The following is a 25441-nucleotide window of genomic DNA, read 5'->3' on the forward strand; positions in this document are numbered from 1 at the left end:
TAGCATACGTGTGCGTGTGTGTGCCACAAAGAGCAATGAAAGCAACGCTCAACACATAGACAGTTATTAAAGTGAACTGCGCTGCTTTCTTCCAGCGTTTATTTTTAGCTTCGCAGCTCCGAGCCCTGACGCCACCCTCAAGGTTTATTGGCACTCTGTGAGCAGCCATTTTCACAGCATCCTCTCCACAGCAGGAAAACCTGTGAGCCAGCACACTCTCACCACATTGCTAATGAGTGACACATGCCCCCCAATCCTTTTCCAAACTCTGCTGCTGACACTTCCAGATCAAAGCCCTCCAAGAGAAGTTTCACACCCAGACCCCCTCCCCGCCCACCATCCACCTACTCTTTGACACAGAAGCGACATGTCTGAGGGCGGCCAAATGGTGACGCACCTGTCCCTTCTACATTCAACACGGACAGCAGTGTCGCAGTCTTCGCTTTCGATGTGTATTCCAGCTGTGGATAATACGAGATCAGATATCACTGCGCAGATATGGTGCATGTCAGTGGGAGACATGAGTGAGACACTCAGTGCTGTGATGAAAAATATTCATCTGCACCGTGGCCTGTGGGTGGAGAGATTAAAGAGAGGAAATGGAATTTAAAAAAAAACCAGATTGCGAAAGTCTGGATCAACACTGAATCTCTCGCCCCATGAATCTCGAGGTCCTTTTCATTAATCTAACCACTTCACCCATCCACCCATCTCAAGCTGAAATACTGTCCGAGCCATATAGCCGTAGGGCGTCGAGAACAGAGCAGGCAAGGGGAAGGGGGGCCAGGGCAAAGGCAGGAAATCCCAATGCAGCATGAACTATTTTCCTCCATAGTTCCACCAGAACAGCTCTTTGTACCACAACCACCCCCACGTCACAAACTCCAACGCCCCCACCCTCTATTGGGCCTCTGTCTCTGACAGCCATCCACTGCTGTTCTATGAGGCAACCGCACCGCCGCCACCACTGTGAAAGAAACAATCCAAAATCCATACACACACATGCAGTTCACTTGTGGGCCGTTACTCAGCAGTGCTGGGGGTTGACGAGCAAGGATCAAAAAGCTCGGGGTTCCCCTCCAACTCAGTCCAAAGTCCCTCTGTGGTTAGACCGTAGACAGAGAGGCACCTTACTTTACACAGAGCCCCCAAATTCCAAAAACACACAAGTACAGAGAAGAAGACGAAGCATAAAACTGCACTCAATCTGCTTCCTTTCTCGCAATGCGAATTCGGCAGAGGCTAGACTGATCTGTGGCAAACGGACCCCTTGCTTTCTCGTTCTTCTCGTCAAGCATTCTTTCCTTGGCAACAATTCTCCATCTCCTAACAGTATCACTTGATCGCCGAGAACACACATGGTCTTCATGTGACTCCAATGAAGAGATGGCTCTGCGGAGGCATAAGGCAACAAAACTGAGTTCTGTCTTGGGCTCATTTCACAGTGACACACATTCCACTTCATTAGGACTGAGCAGCTAGAGGAATGAGAGAAATTCAGGTCAGCGACACTGGTGGAGAAATATCCGTGTTAAAGTTTTAGCTACAAGACACACACTGAATAACGTGTTCCCACATTGCAACATCAAATCCAGACACGGTGCTGATTTGTTTCAGAGCAAGAACCGGGCCTGTGATTGACTTGGATTTATTTTATGCACCAGTGAGACCCCTTGCAAAGAGGGAGAGGCCTTCAGAAAAAAAAAAGCCCAAAACCAAGGGTCTTTTTTTCCTAAGACAAACTCAAGGCTGTAGAAGAGGCAAGTGTGAGTATATGGTGGGTGGGAGTAAGCAAGGCACCTTGGAACAGCTGGTCTGAATTATCCGTGGGGTCGGGTAGGGGGAGGTGGAGGGGAGGCGTAGAGACTCCTGGCGCCAGGATCGGGCCAGCAGGTCAGGGAGGATGACGATTACCAAAATACTAGCAGGCAGCCGTAGCCTTGCGAAAAAACAGGGGGTGTTCCTGGCTCACACCGCTCACAGCTACAGGATGGGCAGGCGAGTGGACGACCATGGAGGCAGGCTCTGTGTGTGAGAGAGGGACGCTCCTACTTCCACTTCCTATGAGATAGCCGCTTCCTGTCATTGAGAAACACAGAGAAACACCATGTTAATGACTATAAGGTGAAACGACCTTTAGTTTGTGATGGAGTACAATAAGAGTGGCTCTGCACTCCAACTTAGATGTTGTGACAAACAAAAGTTTAATAAGCTCTCTTTCATGAAACAGAACTGTGTGTGTGTGAGTGTGTGTGTGTGTGTGTGTGTGTGAGTGTGTGTGTGTGTTTCCTTTAGTATACCAGAAACCAGCTGTCTGCAAGGTGCAGCTCACTCATAAGGTTCCTTTTGTGTTTCCTCTCAGGCTGAGCTGACCACATGTGACCGGATTCAAAACAGATTGTATTTATCGCACGGCGCCCTCTGCTGGTGAAAGTCTAACGCTACATCGACAGGCGACGTTTATCGTGTCTGTGTGATCATGATTATTTGTGTCAACATCTACAGATATAATTACCTCGCCTCCTGCACTGCTGCTCTAACACTTTGAACACTTTGTGAAATGAAGAATGATCTCATTGTTTATGATATTTCTTTGTAGGACCTCGCTGTACAGGGACAATGACAATAAAGGCCTATTCTGTTGAATGCTGTTCTATTCTGAAGACATAAAGTCAAATGAGCATTTTGTAGACCACATGTATATATATATATATATATATATATATATATATATATACATACATACATATATATATATACTATATATATATATATATAGATATATATATATATATATATATATGTATGTATTATATATATATATATATATATATATGTATGTATGTATGTATGTATGTATGTATAATTTTTAAATGAATTCTGATAAAAACGTTTTAGGGGTGTAGTGTTGGGTAGTGTTAACAATCTATTAAAATTTGGCTTACATCAACCAAGGTCTTCAAAGTCAGCTTAATGATTTATTGATCAAAGATTGGCAGAAATCCTTATAACTTAGAAACTATGATTATTATGAAGTGTGGTGTGTATTGTTAACATAGAGAAAGCACCGTATAAAGATCATGTCATATTTGACACGATTATCAAAAGGTCAAAGTGATAATGATGCTATATGGAACTATATAGAAAAAGTTTTAACTGTTTCCTTCTGCCATTGTTCGTGCTGACATCATATAGAGAATGATATAAGGGGATTCTACATATCAGGTGACTTTTTTCAAGGTCAAAAAGGGTCTACCATTTATAAAATGACATCTTTGTGTGCTTTTATTTGCATTGGCAACATTTAGGAAATGATAGCGGTATATGTGGATTCTAAATATGACTTTATAGTTTGTATCCAAATGTCACATTTGACCTCTGACCTCATTTTTACATTTCACATCTGCTTTTCTTTCAAGTTGACCCCAAACTGTGTTATATCTTTAAAGAAAGTATTGTCAAGTGAAAGAGAATGAGCTTCTATTTTATTGTCGTTTGTTTGTAAAACTGCAATGCTCAGAAAAAATGCTGAATGTTCTTGTAAAATGACAGAAAATACTGCTGTATGTGAGTTCTTAGCATATTTCTCAGCATTTTTAAGAAATCTTATTAATATTATTATATTTGTAAATTTGCCTGATCTCAATGAGTCAGTGAATCTCACATTTGCTTCCAGGCAAAGCTGGATTTGCGAACAACCAGATCATTTTAAGGTCTAATTAAAGTAGCTCACTTTTTTTCTTCACCTTTTTTTCTTTTTTTTTTTAAATAAACATCATCTGGAGAGATGCTTTAACTTCAAAGCCAGCACTCTGCATTCAGGATGATCGCATTCAAAGCACATTTTAAGATTTGTTTGGACAGGACGATCAAACAAGTGGCGCTTGTTTAGCTAAGAAATCAGTTCAGCTTTTCTTTCAACATGGAGGCATAAGTCGCCTATCTCCAAAATCACTTTGTCTAACTTTGAAATGAAAGTTGGGGACTGCAGAGAGCTGTGATTAATGCTTTGTGGCAGCAGAGGGTAGCATTGATCACAATTACATCAGCTTACACCAAAAGGGCAAATATCTCTCGCATTTGCAGTCGTCTTGCAGCTGATTCAGAGCTGACACGGAGGCCTGTAACTCCCCCTGTGTAGGAAGTATTGTCTTCTTTCTGCAGAGGCTGTGATTTGTTTACAGATTCCAATTTTCCGCCACCTCCGATTGGCAGTCAGCCACAGTTAAGAAGACTCCTCCTGAGACTCCAACCTCCGATGTTCACACTATTCTGGTACTGCCAATTAGGAGATGAAAGCAGACCACTGACACACTGTCATATTGTGAGAGAAGAGGAAGACTGAGACACATACACAGTGCCAGCTGTCCGAGTGTCTGGCCTGTTGCCGGGATGTAGCACTTCTCCGAATGCCAGGCCAATCCTTCCGTTACATCTCGGCGAGCGAAGGAGGAGAACCGTGCTTTCCCTCAGGACTCTCTTCACCTGCTCAAACTTCTTGCTGCTCAACATCCTGCGGCCACACATACCTCAGACTAGCTGTGAAATGTTGGCAGGATCTGTTAAACGCCCAGGGAGGAATCTTTAGGTAGGACAAGGGTTGATGCCATCTGCACCCGCTGAAAAACTAGAAGCAAGCAATGAATCCCAAACACAGGGGAAGTCAAAACCTTTTTTAAAGTCACTTGAAGACTGGATCTTATTAGTGTTTGGAGAGGAAATGACAGGAGGCTGATCACTTTACTGTAAATGTGGTTTACTTCACAGAATAGGAGAAGATGTTTGAATGGTTAAATTAAAAGGAAAAGGCCATGAAAATACACAAAGAAGACACCAGCTATGACACACTGAATTTAAATAAGAACTCAGAATCCTTTGATCTTGGTCAACATAAACCGTAACATTTTGGTCTGATTAGTTTATTTGAAATATGGGAAGAAAAAAAAAACATCTCGTTTAATGACAAAATATACCAGCATATATTCTATTGGGGCCTTAAAAGCAAGGATGCAGGGGAGTACTCGAGTACTCAAAAAACCCCAAAACATTTACATCTATGAGGACCACATGAATGAAAAAAAAGGATTTTTTTTTTTTTACAGTGAGCAGAATAATGGAGCTTAATAGTAATAATAAACACAGTAATAAGAAGTGTCAAGTAAAGATAACTAGAAATATAAATTTGGTTGTGAAGTTTGTTACAGTTCAAAATAAACTAAAAGCTAAAACTAGGTGTGAAAAAAAAAACATGTCAGTTGACTGAAACAAAAATATGAAATTTCAAATAAAATAAAAACTGTTAGAAGAAATAAAGTCAAATTTGGCAAGATAAATGTTGAGGCTAACACTGAAACTCATGAAAACGAAACATTTTCAAATAAGTAAATCTAAACTAAAATGAGGAAACTGATTCAAACTCAAAGAGAATTAAAAACTAAATTAAAAATCCAATAAAGTCACAAGTTTGTTCGTGAGAAAAATCACTCAAACAGCCCTGAACTGAAGTCTGTGGGTTACTTCTACAACAGCTGGGATGGCGGTACAGTCATGTGAAGACAAGAGATTTCACAGGGGTCGTTGCATTAGTGTTACAAAAGTACTGCGTCAGTCAGAACAGGTAAAGTAGCAGCCAGGCGCTGCTAATCAAATGTACTTGATTAACTGATCATCAGCAAGTGTGAGCACTATAAAAGTAGCTGCTCTGAAGCTTTTAGGCTTGTGTTAACACAGTGCCACAATCTACCCAGGACTTCCCAGCAATTCACAGTGGAGTTCTCATAGTAGTGCTACATTTACTGTTAAAGTTTAAATTTAATGACAGTACAATTAGAAAAAAATGAATGAGTACAGATTGTTTGGAAGGGTTGCCAGGAGAAAGCCTCTTCTCTCTGAAAAAAGTAAAATAGCAGCACAGCACAAACAGACACAAAAAAAAAGATCTAGAACAATGTTGGACGGATGAGAGCAAAGTGGAAAAACAACATCTCCGCACAAAGCACCTCATACCGTCAGGCAGGGCTGGTGATTATTTTGGCTTGTTTTGCAGACACTGGACCTGTGCAGCCACGAGTCGCCCATGAGCTCCTCCCACCAAAGTATTCTAGAGTCAAATGTGAGGCCATCTGACTGACAGCTGCAGCTTGGCACAAGTTGACGATGACCCCAGGCACAGCAGCAGATCTACAACAGAATGGCTGAAAAAGAAAAGAATCGAGGTGTTGCAATGACCCAGTCGAAGCCGTGAATGAAATGCTGTGGCGGCGACGTAAGAGAGCTGTGCATTAATGACTGCCCGCAAACCTCAGCGACAGAAGTAACTTTGAAAAGAAGAGTAGGCCAAAATTCCTCCACAACAATTTGAGAGACTGATGAAGTCATATATTAGAAGCCATCACTGGTGTTAGTTCAGTTTATTGTTGCTAAAGGTGGTCTTACAAGCTGAAAAACTGGATGTTCCCATTGTCATATGGCTGTAGACTGTGGTAGCATATAAAGCATAAAGGAAGAAAAGAATTGTCTTTTTGGGCAAAGTCAGCAATTTCTTTCTGTGTTACCACAGAAATTGAAGTAAATTTAGATCATTCTTCAGAATAACTGATTACAAAAACAGACTGAACACAGCTGCTCAGGCTGGCTTTACACTGCGTTTTTACCAAACCATTTCTGGGGGTTTTTGATGACAGAGAAACTATGACTGGTCAGGGAGGCCACAGCAGAGGTTCCTTTGCTTTCTTTGCAGACACAAGCTGCAGATCTACATTTTTCAAGACGTCTTAAACCTGTAAAAATTCAGAATTGAGGTTTACAAGAAGTGACTAATAGGGATAAAGGGATCAGCAGTTTCTGATTTCATAATAACCCATTTATAGATGTATAAATGGCTTTCAGTAAAGCCTCCCCAAACCTCCACTTAAACAGTGCAGATTTTGGTCAGCAAGCAGCATTTTTTCAAAGGGCTCAGTCATGAAACACCAGTTGTATTTCTGATTTTGCAGATGATGTTATGTGGAGGAAGTTTGTGTTTCCTTAGCCTTGAGCCAAGCGACCCGTGTCAGTTACCTTGAATTCTGCCTGGAAACAAAGTAGACTAACTGAACTCGATGGTGTAACGCATTTGCTGCTTGATTGGTTTCCACGGGCGACAGGTGAAATCTCACATGGCAGAGGTCCTGATGGTGTTTGTGTGGGTGACTGGATATTGGTGTATGGGCACGTGCACATACAGGAAACATACGGGGGGCTCGGAGCCTGAGTAAACTGTGAAAGAGCTGCCACGCGGCCTGCTGAAATGCCTTTCATTGTGACAGCAGTTCTGTCTAAACAGTTATGGTCAGAGGCCGAGCGCCGCCACCTGTATCCCTGGACGTCTTTAACGGACCCTCAGCAGGGCTGACAGTAAATTAAGGGAAGCTATGTCTACCCTGACAGCGAGATGCTGTAGGTCACTGACTGAAGGTCTTTCCAAGCAGCTAGACAGGTTTCCCTTCCAAGTCTATTTAAAGTCAAGCAGAGCAACTGAAGTCATGGCGCACTGTTTAGAAACAGTGATTTCATTGGAACCAAAATACAGGAGATCAAAAACATGGAGAGGGGCATCATCGTGTAACCTGATTTTTTTTTTTTCATGCATCCACATTGCATTTTGCAGTGATTTATCGGGCTTAGTGATGCAGGTAAAGAAAATGAGCTGGACAAACTATAAAGTCCACTCAATATTTTTAAAAAACTGCTAACAGTTCACAGATGTATTCATGTGTTTCCTTGTAAGTCAGTCATTTTCTGTAATTCAATTTGAACTTTGCTAAGCAAACAGCTTACAAACTGCGTGCTACACACAAACAGCTTTAGCTCGGTTTACTTTCCATCCTCAAACAGCAAACTAACCTCACCACAGTGGATTTGTTTTAGTGTGTTTAAACGAAGACTTGTGAGTGATATGTCTAACCGCATCCTTGTTAACCCTTTCTACCAACTTTATTAGACGGGGGGGCTGCAGCGGGGCTGTCACTGAGATCCTGGAGTGCGTCAGATTGTCTGCGGGCCTCTGTTTGGATAAGGTTGTATTCCCATTGTTTCTGATGCCCCAGCTGGGCCGAGGTATGCCTCCATGCTCCTGAAATAGAAAGACAGCTGAGGGCTGCCATGCATACTGAGGGCAGGGTTGGCCGGGCCCACTGACCCGCACCACATCTTAGCACAATGAGAGACGGAGTATTGTCTGGAGCCAGAGAGTAATAGCTGAGGTATCAAACGCCCCAAATGGATTGCTAAAAGACTGATTAACTCCTCTGCGTGTTATTGTTGTCTGTGTATGGGTAAATGTACGGGTGGGCTGGAGTGGAACGGGTGTGGCGGAGTAATTGGGGGCTTTGGAGTGTGTTTCTGCCACGCGACTGCCCGTCTCCACTCCAATGAAGCATCAGCTAAAGACCTGAGCCCGCACAGTTGCTGCAAGGTATTGTGGGCAAGCACGAGGCGATTACAGATATATCCACCAGCGATGAATGCTTTGATCCAAAATGAAACACAGCTTCACCCCCCAATTTTAGGTTGCTGCTACAAGTCAAAGCAGGGCTCTTCAAATCATACTTTTTATTTTGCATTTTAAAACATTTTTTAGATCAATATGTTTGCTCTGAAGCGAGTAAACTGTGTTACTGCTTTCCCAGGAGAAAAAGAATAAATAAAAGAAGACAGAAAGGAAAATTATAAAGAGTTCTTAGCTGAAAAAGGTGCGTAGAGGACTTTATGTAAAGATGCTGATAACCAGATTTCTGACACTGAATTTATCTCAAACTTCTTCATATTACAGTAAAACAGCTTGAAAAGAAAACGATATTTTTGGCATTACTGTTTCTGGAGGAACATTCCCAATGCATAGAGCGAGAGGTGTGACCATGCAGTGCGTGATTAAACACTGCAGAGAATGACTGCAGTCATAATTCCCAATCTCCCTCCATCTCACTGCCTAAGCCTCCTGGCATTCGGTGCATGATGATCTAAAACAACTGTGACCGACCCCCAGATCAAGCCCTGATGCCCCAAATGTCAGCTCCTCGCATGCACATCACCAAACTGCCGGTGAGCCAACCCTCCCCAGGAGACGACTCTGTCCCCACACTTTTGGTGCTGAGCTCTACAGCTGGACGACTGCTCGGTTATTTTATACTGCAGGGTAACTTAAAGCTGCACAAATGTCTCATAATCAAAGCAGGAGTAATAATGGGCCTGGATGCAGTGGGGTGGGAGGTCTAAATGATTTTGAGGAACACTGGGGACGTAAGGAGAGCCGTTGCTCCGAGAAGTCAGCTGTTGCAGTGGGCTGCAGTATAGCGGTGCAGAGAGATGTCCTGGGCCCGACGCCGAAGCTGCAATCGCTTGTGTGTGTGTTTACATGCTGGAGTTTGTGCACTTATTTAAAGCCAGCAGCTCTGGGGACTTTGGGATTCATCTTCTCCTCGTGTGTTATCAGCACGCCAGCTTTTCAAACGGTGCACCAAAGTGACATGGTACATAAACCTGCCTCTGCTTCTCTGAAGAGACCCTCGTCCCAGAATAGCTCAGGCCCGCTCTATCTAACTGATGCCTAAGAAAGTTTGAGACATCACGGCAACACCTCTCAGTCTGCCACGGCAACAGATAGCGGCATCAACAAAGATGGCCGCCCCTCAAGTCAAGACATCCCATTACGAGTGGGTTTTCTCCTTCTCTCTGTCTCACTCTCTGAGTTGTTGTGGGGAAAGGGCACTCTCTTGTCATGTTACAAGACGGCCCACCGCTTTTCAGGACTTTGTAAAAACAAACAAACAATAAACTGCAGAGAGTCTGTCAAGAGCAGATGACCATTTCTGGCTTATCTATAGAGCTTTTGCTGATTTTGACACAGCCAACAGTTAACAGTCGATCTCCCTATCAGGAATGCGGGACTCTGGCTTTGTCTATTCTGAGAAACTCTGGTCCCCCTTTCTCCCCCCCATGCTGCTGCACTGTCACCCTGCTCTCATACCACACACCAACCTCTCCCTTTGCTCTGAAGGTCAGATCTGGTGGAGCAGGAGTGTGAGAGGCACAGTAGCTTATGACACAATTAACGGACACACTAAATTGCAGCATCTGCGAGTGATAATACAGCACACTGGGCTTTCAGTGGACAGGCATCATTCTTCTTTGTTTTTTTTTCCCTCTCAGAGGCTTGGTGTGGTAAATCCAAACATGTTGCTGGCATCAGCTCCGCAGAAAAAACAAACGATGAAAAAAGAAAAAAATGAAACTGTGACTCTTTTCAACACTTTTTGGGCATAAATCGAAACATTTATTGGTTTTAAATTCACATGAGGCTCTTTATTGTGAACCCTGCGCCATGTTGAACTCTATTAATATAATGTTGGATATTTATAGTAACATGTTTAATGCCACACAGCTCCTGAAATAATCTCTTCTAAGGTTGCATCCTCTGTGGCCACACACAATAGCAAACATCCCTGGCAGCACTTGACAACAAAAACGCTGCATGACTGTTACTTAGAGGCCAACGTGAGTTCACAGCATGAAAGTCACGCAAGAGGTTAAATGTAGGGTCAAACAAAAGTTAAGTAGATGAGAAAATGAATTGTGAAGTCTTGGCTGTAACTTTGATTCTGTTTTAGTGTTGTTGTTGTTTTTGTTTGTTTTTATCTTTGTCTCTCTGATTATTCCTGTTTTTGTTGTTGTCTTTTAAACATATTATTTCATGGTAGAGGTAATGATGCAATGCCCTTCAGAGTCTGCATAAAGGAAAATAATAACTCTCTCCCTCCAGGATGCTCCTAATGCAACTCTCTAACACTCCCTCGCTGTGTGTACAGTGCATAAAATAACTGGGATACAAAAATAGCCGGCTTGAGTTCAGAGCAATGACAAAAACGTAGCTTTCCTTTTGTGTCAATTGAGACAGGCGCCCCGCACCAATAGGAGTCGGAGGAGGTGGCATATGCTAATGAGGGACAAATGTCCACTGACCGTGACCTTGAGGAAAACAGTATAAAGGAGGGCACATCCCAGTAAGCAGTTATTTCGTTGTGCTCTTTCTGAGGTCAGTGGACAACTTTTTGCCTCTGTTTGGTAGGTTGAACTTTGCGCATTTTGCGCGCGGGGATTGTCTGCCTTTTTAAAGAGTCCCAATTTATTTTTTAAGAGTAAAGTAATCTCGCTTGCCATCGCTTCGTCGGTTAACGGTCTTTACACTTCTGTAGTTTTCTTCTGATTTCTTAGTAGCGGATTTGCGCTTTTTGCGCACAGGCTGTTTTCGTTTCATCCCGTCGTGGAAACTGAAGTAACCACAGGCGCTTTGACATGTAATGAGCTACTGACCTTAATGCAAAGATTTGTCTTCTTATCAAAGAAATTCTTCAACTGGTGCCTCCGGTTTTCGGGGCCGGCGAGGAGCTGCCACCATGTCGCGCTTTGACGTGAAAGAGTTTGGAGAGGCTTCGCCGTTTTTACGCAAATCTGATCTGGAGCTGCTGGCGATGCAAACCACGGCTTTTGACGGTAGGCCTTTTAAGGAGACTTCAAAGGAACTAAACCTTAAAGCGCTTCACTTAAGAAATAGTCTTTTAAAAAAGGAGAAATCTATTGTTGTGCGATTAGGCCTTTTCGTTTTAGTAACAAAGCTGTGTTTAATGTAATGTTTTTTAAAGGGATAAAACAAACAGTTTTGAAACAACAACAAAAAAATGCGTAAACTATGTTTGGGATTTTAAAATTGAGATCATTGTGATCGCAACAAATGCATCCTAACATAACAGAACATATATTAGTTAGTTAGTTATTAGTTATTCATATTTTATTCAAAGTTTGAATTGAACTTTGCATTTACATTATATATTTTTTGTTTGTTTGTTTGTTTGTTTAAATCTGCTTAATTAAATGTTTATTAAATTTTTGGAGATTTGTTTTTTTATTATCAATAATTCCCCCAATCCTCTCAATAATACTCCTCTCTCTCTACACCTCTGCCAGGTAAGAAACGAGCTTGGATCCCGGATGAAAAAGAGGCTTACATTGAGATCGAGATCAAGGAAGTCAGCGGTGACAAAGTCATTGTTGAGACCAAAGATGGCAGGGTAAATGTTCATCCCTCTGTGGTACCTGCTGACACATCTTCTCATGACTTTAACTGTATCTGCATGATTTCCTTCTCATGTTTTTGTGTGTCCATCGCCTCAGACCCTGACAGTGAAGGACTGTGACATCCAGCAAATGAACCCTCCAAAGTATGACATGATCGAAGACATGGCCATGCTGACGCACCTCAATGAGGCCTCTGTGCTTCACAACCTGCGCAGACGCTACAGCGCCTGGATGATCTATGTAAGTATCTCCGCACCGAGGGATGCCATGTTTCCAGGTTGCTCTAAGTGGCTAGATTATCCAGAGTTCAGCTGTGAGCTTGTGTGAAGTCAGCCTCTCAGTAGAAAGGTGGTTTTAGGCATCTTGTGTCTTGTCCCTCTGTTTCCTCAGACTTACTCGGGGCTCTTCTGCGTGACAGTGAATCCATACAAATGGCTGCCTGTCTACACAGCTCCTGTGGTGGCTGCCTACAAAGGCAAACGCCGCTCTGAGGCACCGCCGCACATCTACTCGATTGCAGACAATGCCTACAATGACATGCTTCGCAGTGAGTGCACACACACACTCACGCACATATGAAATAACTCTGCAAAGTGGTCTAACGCAGCGGTGGTGTCTTTTTAAATATAAACACACATCTATTCTGTCTTCATCAGATCGAGAGAATCAATCCATGCTCATCACGTAAGTTTCACCTGCTTTATTTTATTTTTTTTAAAATTTGGTCTTGTTTCAAGCCACAGATTTGGGAAGAAATACACATCTTACACACGTACAACAATTTTAAAGATTTGATTTGAAGATTTTTTTGTTTTTTTTCTCCATTTTTTGTTTTTCTCTGACTGAACCTTGTTCCTTCCTTTTAAATTTTTTTACCCCACTTGTAACATGCAGTGTACATGTACCAGTTTTGTGAGCAGTTTTTACTGTGTCTGTTTGTATGTACACTTTGTTATTTTTTTACACTCCTATAGCGGAGAATCCGGTGCTGGCAAAACTGTCAACACGAAACGTGTCATTCAGTATTTTGCCATTGTGGCAGCTCTCGGGGATACACCTGCCAAAAAAGGAGTAAGGCCGATGTGGCAACCCGTATTTTTGTTTCCTCCCGTTTTTTAATCTTTTTTTTTTTTTTTTTTTTTTGCTTCATTTAATTTTTATTTTCTTCCTCTTTTTTTGGTCCCAGGACCCCTTCAGTGTACACCCTTAAAACCATGTCCATACATTTTCCTCACTGTCAACATGGTGAATGTGAGAACTGATTACATTCATGTCTGAGTCTCTACCTTCATGTGTTGTGTTCCAGCTGCTCCACTCTGCTTTCTTATTGTTTTTAATCATTTCTTTTTTCCTCTCCCCTTTTCCCTTTTTTATGGCTCAGAATTTTAATTTTCTCTTCTTTTCCCCCTTTGCTTTAATTTTTTGGGACTTTTCCGTGTTGTTTGATGCTCCCCTTTTTCTTCCCTCCGTTCATCATAAGAAACATGGTGGCCTTTTTTTTTTTACCACAGCTTTAACACCAAGTTTCTAATTTTCCAGTCGATCATGGTGTTCCCCTTTGATTGTGAGAGCATTATTCAGTCATGGCTTCTGTGATATGACACTCACACTCTTTTCCCTTTTCCCCCCCTTACAGCAAGGTCCTGCAACCAAAACTGGGGTGAGTTTAGCAGCAAAATAAACACAACTGTCAAAAATTACTTTGTGTTGGCATTTTTTATATTACACTTTTTTTTCTTTGCAGGGGACTCTGGAGGATCAGATCATTGAGGCGAATCCTGCCATGGAGGCGTTTGGTAATGCCAAAACGCTAAGGAATGACAACTCATCCCGATTTGTGAGTAACTGGAAACTGTACTTAGTCTAAAACAGAGTTTATGGATTGAAACATGTTTGGAATTCTCTTAATGGTGATTATTTATTTTAAACTCGATGATTTCTTACGTCTGCAGGGCAAATTCATTAGGATCCACTTTGGTCCTACTGGCAAACTGGCCTCAGCTGACATTGACATATGTGAGTAAATAAAAGCGCAGAGTGATTAAAACCACACAGTTCTCAGTTTGTTTCATGTCCCACACAAACATGTCCTTCAGATCTTCTGGAAAAATCCAGAGTTATATTCCAGCAGCCTGGTGAGAGAAGCTACCACATCTACTACCAGATCATGTCACAGAAGAAACCAGAACTCTTAGGTTAGTCACTCTGGTTACTTTGGATATTTAGATACTGTGTACTACTGATCTGCAAAATGATTTTAAAAACCTTTGTTTTCCAGACATGCTGCTTGTGTCGTCCAACCCATATGACTACCACTTCTGCTCCCAGGGCGTGACGACTGTCGAGAACCTGGATGATGGGCTGGAGCTGATGGCCACTGATGTAAACTTTTATCCTCTTCGCTGATAAAAAAACCCAAAACAAAACAAAACAAAAAAACAAACCCAAACCTGTACGCTGAATAGATTTGCAAAGTTGTGAGCGTTGCTTTCTTGATCTCTTACAGCATGCCATGGACATCCTGGGCTTCCTACCAGAGGAGAAGTATGGCTGCTATAAAATAGTCGGAGCCATCATGCACTTTGGCAACATGAAATTCAAGCAAAAGCAGCGCGAGGAACAGGCGGAGGCCGACGGCACTGAAAGTAAGAACCTGTAGTCTGCAAGGAGTGAGCATAAAAGAATGAAAAGAAACCATGCAGTTAAAACAGGGGTCATGTTTCACTCGTTTTTCATCTCCCTTTCTGCTACCAGGTGCAGACAAAGCCTCATACCTGATGGGAGTCAGTTCAGCTGACCTCATCAAGGGCCTCCTCCACCCAAGGGTGAAGGTGGGAAATGAGTATGTTGTGAAGGGACAGAATGTTGAACAGGTGAGGAGACGCAGTGTCTCATGTCTGTGTTTTTGTTAAGCGTAAAGAGGCATAATCCACCCCATAATAATCATACAAACATCTATTAGTACAGTGGAGTAAAAGTTCAGTGGTTGCTCTCCTACCGCTAGGCTAATGGAAGGACGGCTTCTTAATCCTCAGTCAATACACTCACCTCTCAACACACACTAGAATATGGTATCCAAACAACAGAGGCCATCCACGTGAATGACAGTATTCCTTCTTTGTGTGTGTGTGTGTGTAACTGTGCGTGGGTGCTGAAGGTTACCTATGCAGTCGGAGCTTTGGCCAAAGCCACGTATGACCGCATGTTCAAATGGCTCGTGGGGCGCATCAACCGGACCCTGTACACCTCCCTCCCTCGCCAGTACTTCATAGGAGTCCTGGACATTGCAGGGTTTGAGATCTTTGATGTGAGTTGATCTGCATGAAAATTCAAATAACAGTCATACAGATAAAAGTTGAAAAAATAAAACTAGTTCAACACTTGCGTGATGATACGTCTTTTTGTAACCTGATCGTTCCTCGCCGTAGCTCACACTGTAATGACTCGGCAACGCTGCAGGCTGATCTGTAACAGTTCCTCCTGTTTTTCATGCTCCTGTGGTGTCTCCTCTGAACACCTGTTCTTTTTTCTTTTTTCTTCCATTGAAGCTCAACAGCTTTGAGCAGCTGTGCATCAACTTCACGAATGAGAAACTGCAACAGTTTTTCAACCACCACATGTTCATCCTAGAGCAGGAAGAGTACAAGAGAGAGGGTATCGAATGGACCTTCATCGATTTCGGGCTGGACCTTCAAGCGTGCATTGATCTCATTGAAAAGGTGAGCACCGCGTTGTGCTGTTACACATGTGAGGGCTTATAGAGACTAACATGCTGTGTTTGGTGCAGCCGCTGGGCATCATGTCCATCCTTGAAGAGGAGTGCATGTTCCCAAAGGCTTCAGATAACAGCTTTAAAGCCAAGATGTATGACAATCACCTTGGCAAGTCACCAAACTTCCAAAAACCACGGCCAGACAAGAAGCGCAAGTTCGAGGCCCATTTTGAACTGGTGCACTACGCTGGAGTAGTAAGTTGGTTTTCACAAGAGCAATTCTACAAGATAACATTTTACATTTAATACATTACCTGTTTATTCATTTGCGTTTTGTTTGTTTATTTGTAGGTACCGTACAACATTTTTGGCTGGTTAGACAAAAATAAGGACCCACTGAATGAGACAGTGGTGGCTTGTTTCCAAAAGTCTGCCAACAAGCTGCTTGCTTCTCTGTATGAGAATTACGTTGGCTCTGACTCAGGTACAGTTTGGATTCTGATGGATGACTAAAGAATGAATAAATGATGTTTTAATCGTTTATTAATTTAATAATCCTTCCTTTGACACCCTTGCAGCGCCCGACCCCAAGGCAGGTGGCAAGGAAAAGAGGAAGAAGGCAGCCTCCTTCCAGACTGTGTCCCAGCTTCATAAGGTGAGGCTGATGTGGCTGCTGCAGGGCTTGTGGAAAAACACTGAAGCTGGAAGCAAATGCACTGAGAGGCTTTAATGCAGGTGTTTAGTGCAAAATTGTGGATGTCACTGGAGCATGGGGACGGAGGCAGTTAAGACTTGCAGTGATGTTTAGGGCAATGATCACATGAACATCACTTTAAGTCTGTGCTGGCTCCTCTCTTCTTTACTTCAAGGATTTCTCATGTGAGCGTCACAGAGTAACAGGTTTTGCATGGTTGATGTCTTTGGTATTTTAACAGAATATTCAAAGTATTTTTATTCACTCATTTGTTTGGATTTGCTGTGATTCTTTGTTCCTGCAGGAAAATCTGAATAAGCTGATGACCAACCTCCGGAGCACGCAGCCCCATTTTGTTCGCTGCATCATCCCTAATGAGACCAAGACTCCAGGTAAACCGAAACGTAATCATCACATATTACCAGCTGATTAAAAACAATATGGACTTTTGGACACCACGACTCATGTTTGAAACCTGTTCTGCACAGGGATCATGGATGCATTTCTTGTGCTGCACCAGCTGCGCTGTAACGGCGTGCTGGAAGGCATCAGGATCTGCAGGAAGGGCTTTCCTAACCGGATCCTCTACGCCGAGTTCAAGCAGCGGTAAGATATGCGCACACATCACTCAGATCACATAAGAGATATCGCGGTGCTATCATGGTCCTTTTTGTTTGGTAATCATTCAATCAGCTACCGCATCCTGAACCCACACGCCATCCCAGATGACAAGTTTGTGGACAGCAGGAAAGCAGCGGAGAAGCTGCTGGCCTCCCTGGACATCGACCACAGCCAGTACAGATTTGGACACACAAAGGTGTCTATTTTATTTGATATTTTTCTATGTTTCTCATAATTTATACACAGTACATTTTTTAAGATTAAATTGAAACAGTACATAAAATACTCCATATACATATTTACACACAAAGGGATAAATTAAAATTAATAATAATAATTAATCAAAATGCTAATAGTGTATAACACAGATTTTTTTATATTAGCTATTAAACAATTTAACAATTCAAATGCATTTATTTAGAAGGTTTCTGTGTTTTTCTTTAATACAAATATGAATATATTTTACTTAGTACATTTTTATTGTGGCTGTATTCCTTGCATGGCTGTGTCAAAGTTAAAATGATTTTTGAAATTGAAAGTTAATCGACCATTTGATTATGCAAATAAAAATCTTTGTAATCCACACTTTTTAGTTTGTATTTTGTAATTAAAACAGTGTTTCTTTTCATGTAGGTGTTCTTCAAAGCAGGCTTGCTGGGTCACCTCGAAGAGATGAGGGATGAGCGTTTGGCCAAAGTCTTGACGCTGTTCCAGGCGGCCGCTCGTGGCAAAATCATGAGGATGGAGCTGCTGAAGATGACAGAAAGGAGGTAAAAAAAAAAGAAAAAAGAAAAAGAGTAATTTTGCTCGTTACTCTAAAAGAAGAGAGAGTGTTAATGAACACCAGTCTTCGAGCTCCACCTCACAGGAAGGTGAAGACATGAGTACAAAAAGCAGACCTCCAACAGTTGCTCCTCCGAACAGGTTTAATAGAGCCCGGTGAGCCGCCAGCCCCCCGGCCTGTGATACACTATACCTTATCGTTCACTCCCTCGCTCAAGTATGTTTGGCATGCAAGGGCAGTGTTATCGGCGTGTGTGAGGCGTGTGCTTGTCCTTGTATGGTTACCAGTTATGCGTGTGGCCCTGCTGTTAATAAGGGCTGCATGCCCCCCTCATTTCTCTCCCGCACACCCCACGCTCGCAGGTCTCTGGCCATTCTCTCCCTCTGCTTTCTCTAAATGAAACAATGCGGACGGTGTCCTCAGAGCCAGGTGGCGACATGTGTCAAGTGGCAGCTGCTCGGGGCCTCCCTAAAAATACAACCATCACCACCACCCACACCCACCCCACCCCTTCCCTGGATGCCCAATGGCCCCTGGCCCCTTTTGTCCACGGCGCCTGTACTTCTAAGTGTGTGCATTGATGGGATAGGTGGCGGGTGACAGAGGATTAAAGCTGGCTGTCGGACAGAGGGCTTTAGTTTCTAAATAAACACAAACGCTCACCTTTGAGAGGCACCCAGCATGGAGTCATGTCAAAAACGCAATCAGCCCCTCAACCCTCCCGCACAACCACCACCTCCCAACCCTTGCAAGCGCACGCTCGCCCAAACCCTCTAAACATTGACGCGAAGTCCTTGACTAATCTGCTCCGGATCCATATTTAGGGCTGTGAGACACCATCCTGCTGAGACTAAATCAATCTGGCTACCCTGTTTGGCCAGAGCCGTGAAACATCAAAAGCAGCATTAGGTGTATGATTTCATGTGGCATCCATCTGTGTATGATTAGATACAAGGGAGTGGATACTCGCAGGGTTAGTGCCAAAAAATCAAGCGCCAAGAAGAAGTCGATAAATAAACGGGGAAAGCCCGGGATAAATCTCTCTGACCTAACCGCCCTGCGGTATAACATTTAGGATTTTAACTTTGCATCCACTGAACTTTCGAGCAGACTTGGCATCATGTGACACTACTTTAGCTATACCTAATATATCCATTTATTTAAGTTTTCTATTTGAACTTCTTATCTGTAGCTTTTAGTTGTTTAAACCATTTATTCTGCACCTTTTATTCATTTCAAATATAACACTTTTAGCTCTCCAGTTAATATATCATTCTCTTTACCCGATCTTTCCCTGATTACATGCTCCCAGTAGAAGTGATCACAGGGAACAAAAACTACATTTATATTTACTTTTAATTTACTGAAATAACATTAAAGCTACACAAATTTAATTCATGTTTGTTCACATAAATATATAGAAAATATATTTTTTCCAGTCAAATTGTCACATGACTGTGATGTAGTTGTTTGCGTTGAGAGATCCGTTCTGAAAGTTTACCCCTGGTAAAAAACATTGCCTGTATAAGCATTAAAACTAATAGGAAAAAATGACCGAACACTAAAACAGTTTTTTTGTCAATTAAATGATGTTATATAAAACTAATTTAGCTACACAACAGGTTTTAAACAAAGCTCCTGGCAGCTGCAAAGTAAAGTCCTGCCTCGGTGGCATTTCCTTTTTCTCTGTAACATTTCAGATTTGCTTTTAATTTCACATAAATGTATTGAGAAAACCTTTTGTTGTTGTTTTCAGAGAGGCTCTGATGATCATCCAGTGGAACATCCGGGCCTTCAACGCCGTCAAGCACTGGCCCTGGATGAAGCTCTTCTTCAAAATAAAACCCCTCCTGAAGAGCGCCGCTAACGAGAAAGAGCTGGCGTCTCTGAAGGAGGAGCTGGCCAAGCTGAAGGAAGCTCTGGAAAAATCTGAAATGAAATGGAAGGAGCTGGAAGAGCGGCAGGTCAGCCTGATCCAAGAGAAGAATGACCTCTCTCTACAGCTGCAAGCCGTAAGTTTTTCTCCTGATGTGCGGTATTTACACATTCAGCCTTTACACACACTGGCGTAGTGAGAAATTTGCTAAAGATGTACTTTTTCTTCCTCACAGGAGCAGGACAACCTTGCAGACGCTGAGGAACGCTGTGACCTGCTCATCAAGACTAAGATCCAGCTGGAGGCCAAAGTCAAGGAACTCCTGGAAAGGCTGGAGGACGAGGAAGAGATGAGCTCTAATGTGCTGGCTAAGAAGCGCAAGCTGGAGGATGAGTGTGCCGAGCTGAAGAAGGATATAGACGATCTGGAGATCACCCTGGCTAAACTGGAAAAGGAGAAGCATGCCACTGAGAACAAGGTAAGAAAAATGGATGAGAAAGAGCAGTAAGCTTCCTCCAGGGGGCGCTAAGAGGCCAGAGAAAGGACCACAGCATGCACAGTGGACAGGAGTTCAGTTTCTCACTGCCTGATTGTTAAACTCATTTTTAATCTTTTTATTTTGCAGGTGAAAAACCTAATTGAGGAAATGGCAGCTCTGGATGAAACCATACTGAAGCTGACCAAGGAGAAGAAGGCTCTTCAGGAGGCTCATCAGCAGACTCTGGATGACCTACAGGCAGAGGAGGACAAAGTCAACACTCTGACCAAAGCAAAGGCTAAGCTGGAGCAACAAGTAGATGATGTGAGTTTAAGACAAAACACAGAAAAAGTGCTGTTACACCATTTAGTCAAAATTGTAAGATGTTTTCTTTCTGTGGTTCATCAGCTGGAAGGCTCTTTGGAACAAGAGAAAAAGCTACGTATGGACCTGGAACGAGTCAAACGTAAGCTGGAGGGAGATCTAAAGCTCTCTTTAGAGTCTGTGATGGACTTGGAGAATGACAAACAGCAACTTGAAGAGAAGCTGAAAAAGTGAGGATTGTCCCATAATCGCAGATAAACCATCTTTTAAACTATAAAGAGTGAATGATAAAGAACGATTCCCGAACATTTTCCCAACAGAAAAGACTTTGAAATGAATGAAATTAGCACAAGGATAGAAGATGAGCAAGCATTGTCCAATCAGCTTCAGAAGAAGATAAAGGAGCTGCAGGTGAAAATGAGCCTTAGCTTCTAGTAGAGCAGATGTGAGCCACCATCACAAAGTAACTGACTGTCGCTTTTCTCCAGGCTCGCATCGAGGAGTTGGAAGAGGAGCTAGAGGCCGACAGGGCTTACAGGGCTAAAGTGGAGAAGCAGCGCGGGGACGTGGCCCGTGAGCTGGAGGAGCTGAGCGAGCGCCTGGAGGAGGCCGGTGGAGCCACCTCGGCCCAGATCGAGATGAACAAGAAGAGAGAGGCGGATTTTCTGAAGCTGCGGCGGGACCTGGAGGAAGCCATGCTGCACCACGAGGCCACGACCGCAGCTTTGCGGAAGAAGCACGCCGACACCGTGGCAGAGCTGAGCGAGCAGATTGACAGCCTGCAGAGGGTTAAGCAGAAACTGGAGAAAGAGAGGAGCGAGGCCAAGATGGAGGCCGATGACCTGGCCTCGACTGTGGAGCAGCTCTCCAGGGGCAAGGTATAGATAGAGATCTAAACTAGTACGGGAATTGCATTTATATCTGTGGCGAAATCAAAGAATTTGCATCTACTCAACAGGCCACTTCAGAGAAGACGTGCCGACTCTATGAAGATCAAATGAACGAGGCTAAAGCCAAGGTGGAGGAGCTCCAGAGGCAGCTCAGTGAAACCAGCACACAAAAGGCCCGTGCTCAGGCTGAGAGTGGTAAGAGGCTATAATTTGATCTAAAAATCTCACAGATTTCATAGACTCATAAGTAATGCCTGTAACTGCTTAACTCCACTATGCAGCCGAGCTGGGCAGGAAACTTGAAGAGCGAGAGGGCCTGGTGTCCCAGCTCCAACGTGCCAAAAACTCCTTCAGCCAGAGCGTGGAGGAGCTCAAGAAACAGCTTGAGGAAGAGAATAAGGTCAGCTCCCAATTTATCAGTTCATCAGTCAAAACTTACCGGCTCACTCGGCGTGTGTTGAGAGTTCCTCCAGTTAAATTAACTCCTTTTCTACCATCATAACTAATCTCTTAAGGCCAAGAGCGCCTTGGCCCATGCTCTCCAATCGTCTCGGCACGACTGTGATCTCCTAAGAGAGCAGTACGATGAAGAGCAGGAGACCAAGGCTGACCTGCAGAGAACTCTGTCCAAAGCCAACGCTGAGGTGGCTCAGTGGAGGACAAAGTATGAAACTGATGCCATCCAGAGGACTGAGGAGCTGGAGGAAGCCAAGTGAGCGTGATGTGGTTTTTAACTTGCAAAATTCGATGGTGCCACATGATTATTTTGAGAGCTGACTTTCAGTTCTGTTTGCCTCTCATTAGAAAGAAGCTGGTGGCACGCCTACAGGAGGCTGAAGAGAGTGTAGAAGCTTCCAATGCCAAGTGCTCCTCCCTGGAGAAGACGAAACATCGACTCCAGACAGAGATCGAAGACCTGGTCATTGATCTGGAACGTGCCAATGCTGCGGCTGCTGCCCTGGACAGAAAGCAGCGGAACTTTGACAAGGTACTGGCAATGACAAGGACCCTACATCATCAGTACTGCATTCCTGATGTGACCTACTTTGGTGAATTATCTTTGCATTCTTTAGGGAATATCACCCTATTTTTGCACCTCAATCTAGACCCTCTGAGAAGCAATGCTAATAAAAAGCCAAAGAAAACCATTGATTGTCCCTTCCAGGTGCTAGCTGAATGGAAGCAGAAGTACGAAGAGTCCCAGTCAGAGCTGGAGACCTCTCAAAAAGAGTCTCGTGGCCTGAGCACAGAGCTCTTTAAACTGAAGAACACCTATGAGGAGACCTTAGAACATCTGGAGACCATCAAAAGGGAGAACAAGAACCTCCAAGGTACACATGGCATCATTAAAATTCAGCTGGAATTTACAGAAAGGTTTTCCCTTGACGTAAATTTAAATATAATACTTTCACATATCTTCTCCTCCAGAGGAGATTGCTGACCTTTCAGATCAAATCAGTCAGGGAGGAAAAACCATTCACGAGCTGGAAAAGATAAAGAAGGGTCTGGACATCGAGAAAAGTGAGATTCAAGCTGCACTAGAGGAAGCTGAAGTAAGCAGTTTGCCACGTTTATGTGCAATATTCCTTAAGAACAGTCTCCTAAAGCCTTAATGCTCCATCTGTCTGTCTCAGGCTACTCTGGAACACGAAGAGAGCAAAACTCTCCGGACCCAGCTGGAGCTTAACCAGATAAAAGCTGATATTGACAGGAAGCTAGCGGAGAAGGATGAAGAAATTGACAATCTTCGGTGGGTTTTCTAGATAAAGCTCAATTACACTCTTGCTGATCTGCAGGAGTTTTTTATTTGTGCCTTTTTCTCCTTTTCAGGCGGAACCACCAGAAAACGGTGGAGTCTATGCAGGCTACCTTGGATGCTGAGGCCAAGTCTCGCAACGAGGCAGTGCGCCTGAGGAAGAAGATGGAAGGCGACCTGAATGAGATGGAGGTGCAGTTGAACCACGCTAACAGGCAGGCCTCGGAGTCCCAGAAACTCCTCAGAAACCTACAGGTGCAGCTCAAGGTGAGTCCATAACTACAGCCAGTCAGTGAGCTCACCTGATGTGCCATTGCACTCTAATGACTTTCTCCACCTGACGCATGACTCCAGGACACTCAGCTAGAGCTGGATGAGACCACCCACAAGAACGAGGAGCTGAAGGAGCAGGTTGCAGTGACAGAGCGTCGAAACAACCTGCTCACCGCCGAAGTGGAGGAGCTCAGGGCCATGCTGGAGCAGAACGATCGCTCACGCAAGCTGGCAGAACATGAACTGCTCGAGGCTACGGAAAGAGTCAACCTGCTGCACTCTCAGGTTGGAAGAAAATATTAGATGTTTTTTAAGATAGCACTAGTTATAGTCTTGTACTTTAAATGTTGAAAGGAGTTTTCCGTTTCAGAACACTGGGCTGATCAACCAGAAGAAGAAGCTGGAGGGCGATCTGTCCGTGCTGTCGAATGAGGTGGATGATGCCGTACAGGAGTGCCGTAATGCAGAAGAAAAAGCCAAAAAGGCAGTCACTGATGTAAGTGCCCCAGTAACCAAAATACCAAATGCAACGGTATACATCTGTGGCATAGGACTGGTTGCAATTAAGTTAGATTATTTGCCGATTTAACAGAGATTTTCTGCATTTGTAGGCGGCCATGATGGCAGAGGAGCTGAAGAAGGAGCAGGACACAAGTGCGCATCTGGAGAGGATGAAGAAGAACATGGAGCAGACCATAAAGGACCTGCAGATGCGTCTGAACGAGGCTGAGCAGATTGCCCTCAAGGGTGGAAAGAAGCAAGTTCAGAAGCTGGAGGCCAGAGTAGGAAATCACATCAGTCAACTGCATATTTACATAGTCTCTCGTCCACGTGCTTTACTTTGGAGTGAGTTTTGGTCATTTGCTTATTGCAATGGTAGGTCAAAGAACTGGAGAACGAATTTGAGTCTGAGCAAAAGAAGAGCCAAGAGTATCAGAAGGGAGTGCGCAAGTATGAAAGGAGAATCAAAGAGCTCTCCTACCAGGTAACTCTCTGCGTGTGCACACGGAGCATGCCGAGGTGTGCAAATAAGATGTAAGACCTACCTCTGTTTCTCTGCAGGCCGAGGAGGACAAGAAGAATCTGGTCCACCTGCAAGACCTCATCGACAAGCTGCAAGCCAAAGTAAAGAGTTACAAGAGACAGGCTGAAGAAGCGGTGAGTTTTCCTTTTGACAGTAAATGAAAGCTGTAATCGAAGCGATGATTCTAAGTGATGTTGTTTAAACTACAAATTTCTGAGCTTTTCTTTGCGCCACCAGACTGAAAATATCTATATAACACTCAAAGATCTTTTAGTTTGGTGTAAATTGAATATTTTTCTTGGTTTTCTTTTACGCAGGAAGATCAGGTGAACACCAACATGTCCAAGTACAGGAAACTCCAGCATGAGCTTGACGATGCAGAGGAGAGGGCCGATATGGCTGAATCGCAGGTCAACAAGCTGCGGACCCGCACCCGGGATCAAGGCACCAAGGTCGGTAAACAACCCACAATGCATTTCTTGTTACAGCTCACTGCAGAATGGAATTGTATGACCTTTGGAAGAATATTTTAAAATTAGCCAGCGGGCTCCGTAGCATGGACTAATTTTAGAAGAGACTAGATGTAATCCTCTGTTAAAGATGAACTCACTTTAGCCCTCTCATGTGATCTGTAGCACGGTTATGAGTAACTCTGACACTGTGTATGTTGTTGCTAACAAACATCACTGTCTCGTGCTTTTCAGCTGGCCGAGTGATGGAAGAAAGCTGCCCTCAAACCTACGACAGTCAGCCAGCTGCAACAGCTGTGCACCGACTGTGATGGCGCACCCTCCAAATAAAGACTTTTAAACCTTTAAACGCGTCGTTCGTTCGTTCGTTCGTTCGTTCGTGTGTGTGTGTGTGTGTGTGTGTGTGTGTGTGTGTGTGTGTGTGTGTG

At 43.6% G+C, this 25441-nt stretch overlaps 1 protein-coding gene across 4 annotated transcripts; it reads left to right on the forward strand.

Annotated features, from left to right (window-relative positions):
* Positions 1–9: 9 nt before the first annotated feature.
* myh7ba (myosin, heavy chain 7B, cardiac muscle, beta a) lies at positions 10–25362 on the forward strand. 4 transcript variants are annotated; one of them, XM_040002907.1, is made up of 44 exons: positions 10–14; positions 11466–11529; positions 12001–12104; positions 12208–12351; positions 12502–12658; positions 12768–12795; positions 13086–13182; positions 13748–13771; positions 13856–13948; positions 14064–14127; positions 14208–14306; positions 14390–14493; positions 14618–14756; positions 14866–14984; positions 15269–15418; positions 15660–15830; positions 15899–16078; positions 16175–16307; positions 16402–16478; positions 16822–16909; positions 17006–17123; positions 17211–17334; positions 17772–17908; positions 19679–19934; positions 20034–20276; positions 20424–20600; positions 20685–20830; positions 20921–21011; positions 21089–21478; positions 21559–21685; positions 21772–21890; positions 22006–22202; positions 22295–22478; positions 22656–22821; positions 22919–23043; positions 23125–23240; positions 23321–23513; positions 23601–23804; positions 23890–24015; positions 24131–24301; positions 24400–24504; positions 24582–24677; positions 24861–24995; positions 25248–25362. In XM_040002907.1, exons 2-44 carry the CDS (start codon positions 11508–11510, stop codon positions 25257–25259), a joined length of 5751 nt encoding a protein of 1916 aa, XP_039858841.1. In that variant the 5' UTR covers positions 10–14; positions 11466–11507; the 3' UTR covers positions 25260–25362. The 4 variants fall into 4 exon arrangements, with proteins under 4 accessions (XP_039858841.1, XP_039858840.1, XP_039858838.1 ...); XM_040002906.1 differs by lacking the exon at positions 10–14 and adding an exon at positions 11029–11100 and having other exon boundaries at positions 11381–11529; XM_040002904.1 differs by lacking the exon at positions 10–14 and having other exon boundaries at positions 11046–11529.
* The last annotated feature ends 79 nt before the right edge of the window (positions 25363–25441 follow it).

Source organism: Simochromis diagramma, unplaced genomic scaffold, assembly GCF_900408965.1.
Source record: "Simochromis diagramma unplaced genomic scaffold, fSimDia1.1 OVJJ01000646.1, whole genome shotgun sequence".
NCBI lineage: Eukaryota > Metazoa > Chordata > Actinopteri > Cichliformes > Cichlidae > Simochromis > Simochromis diagramma.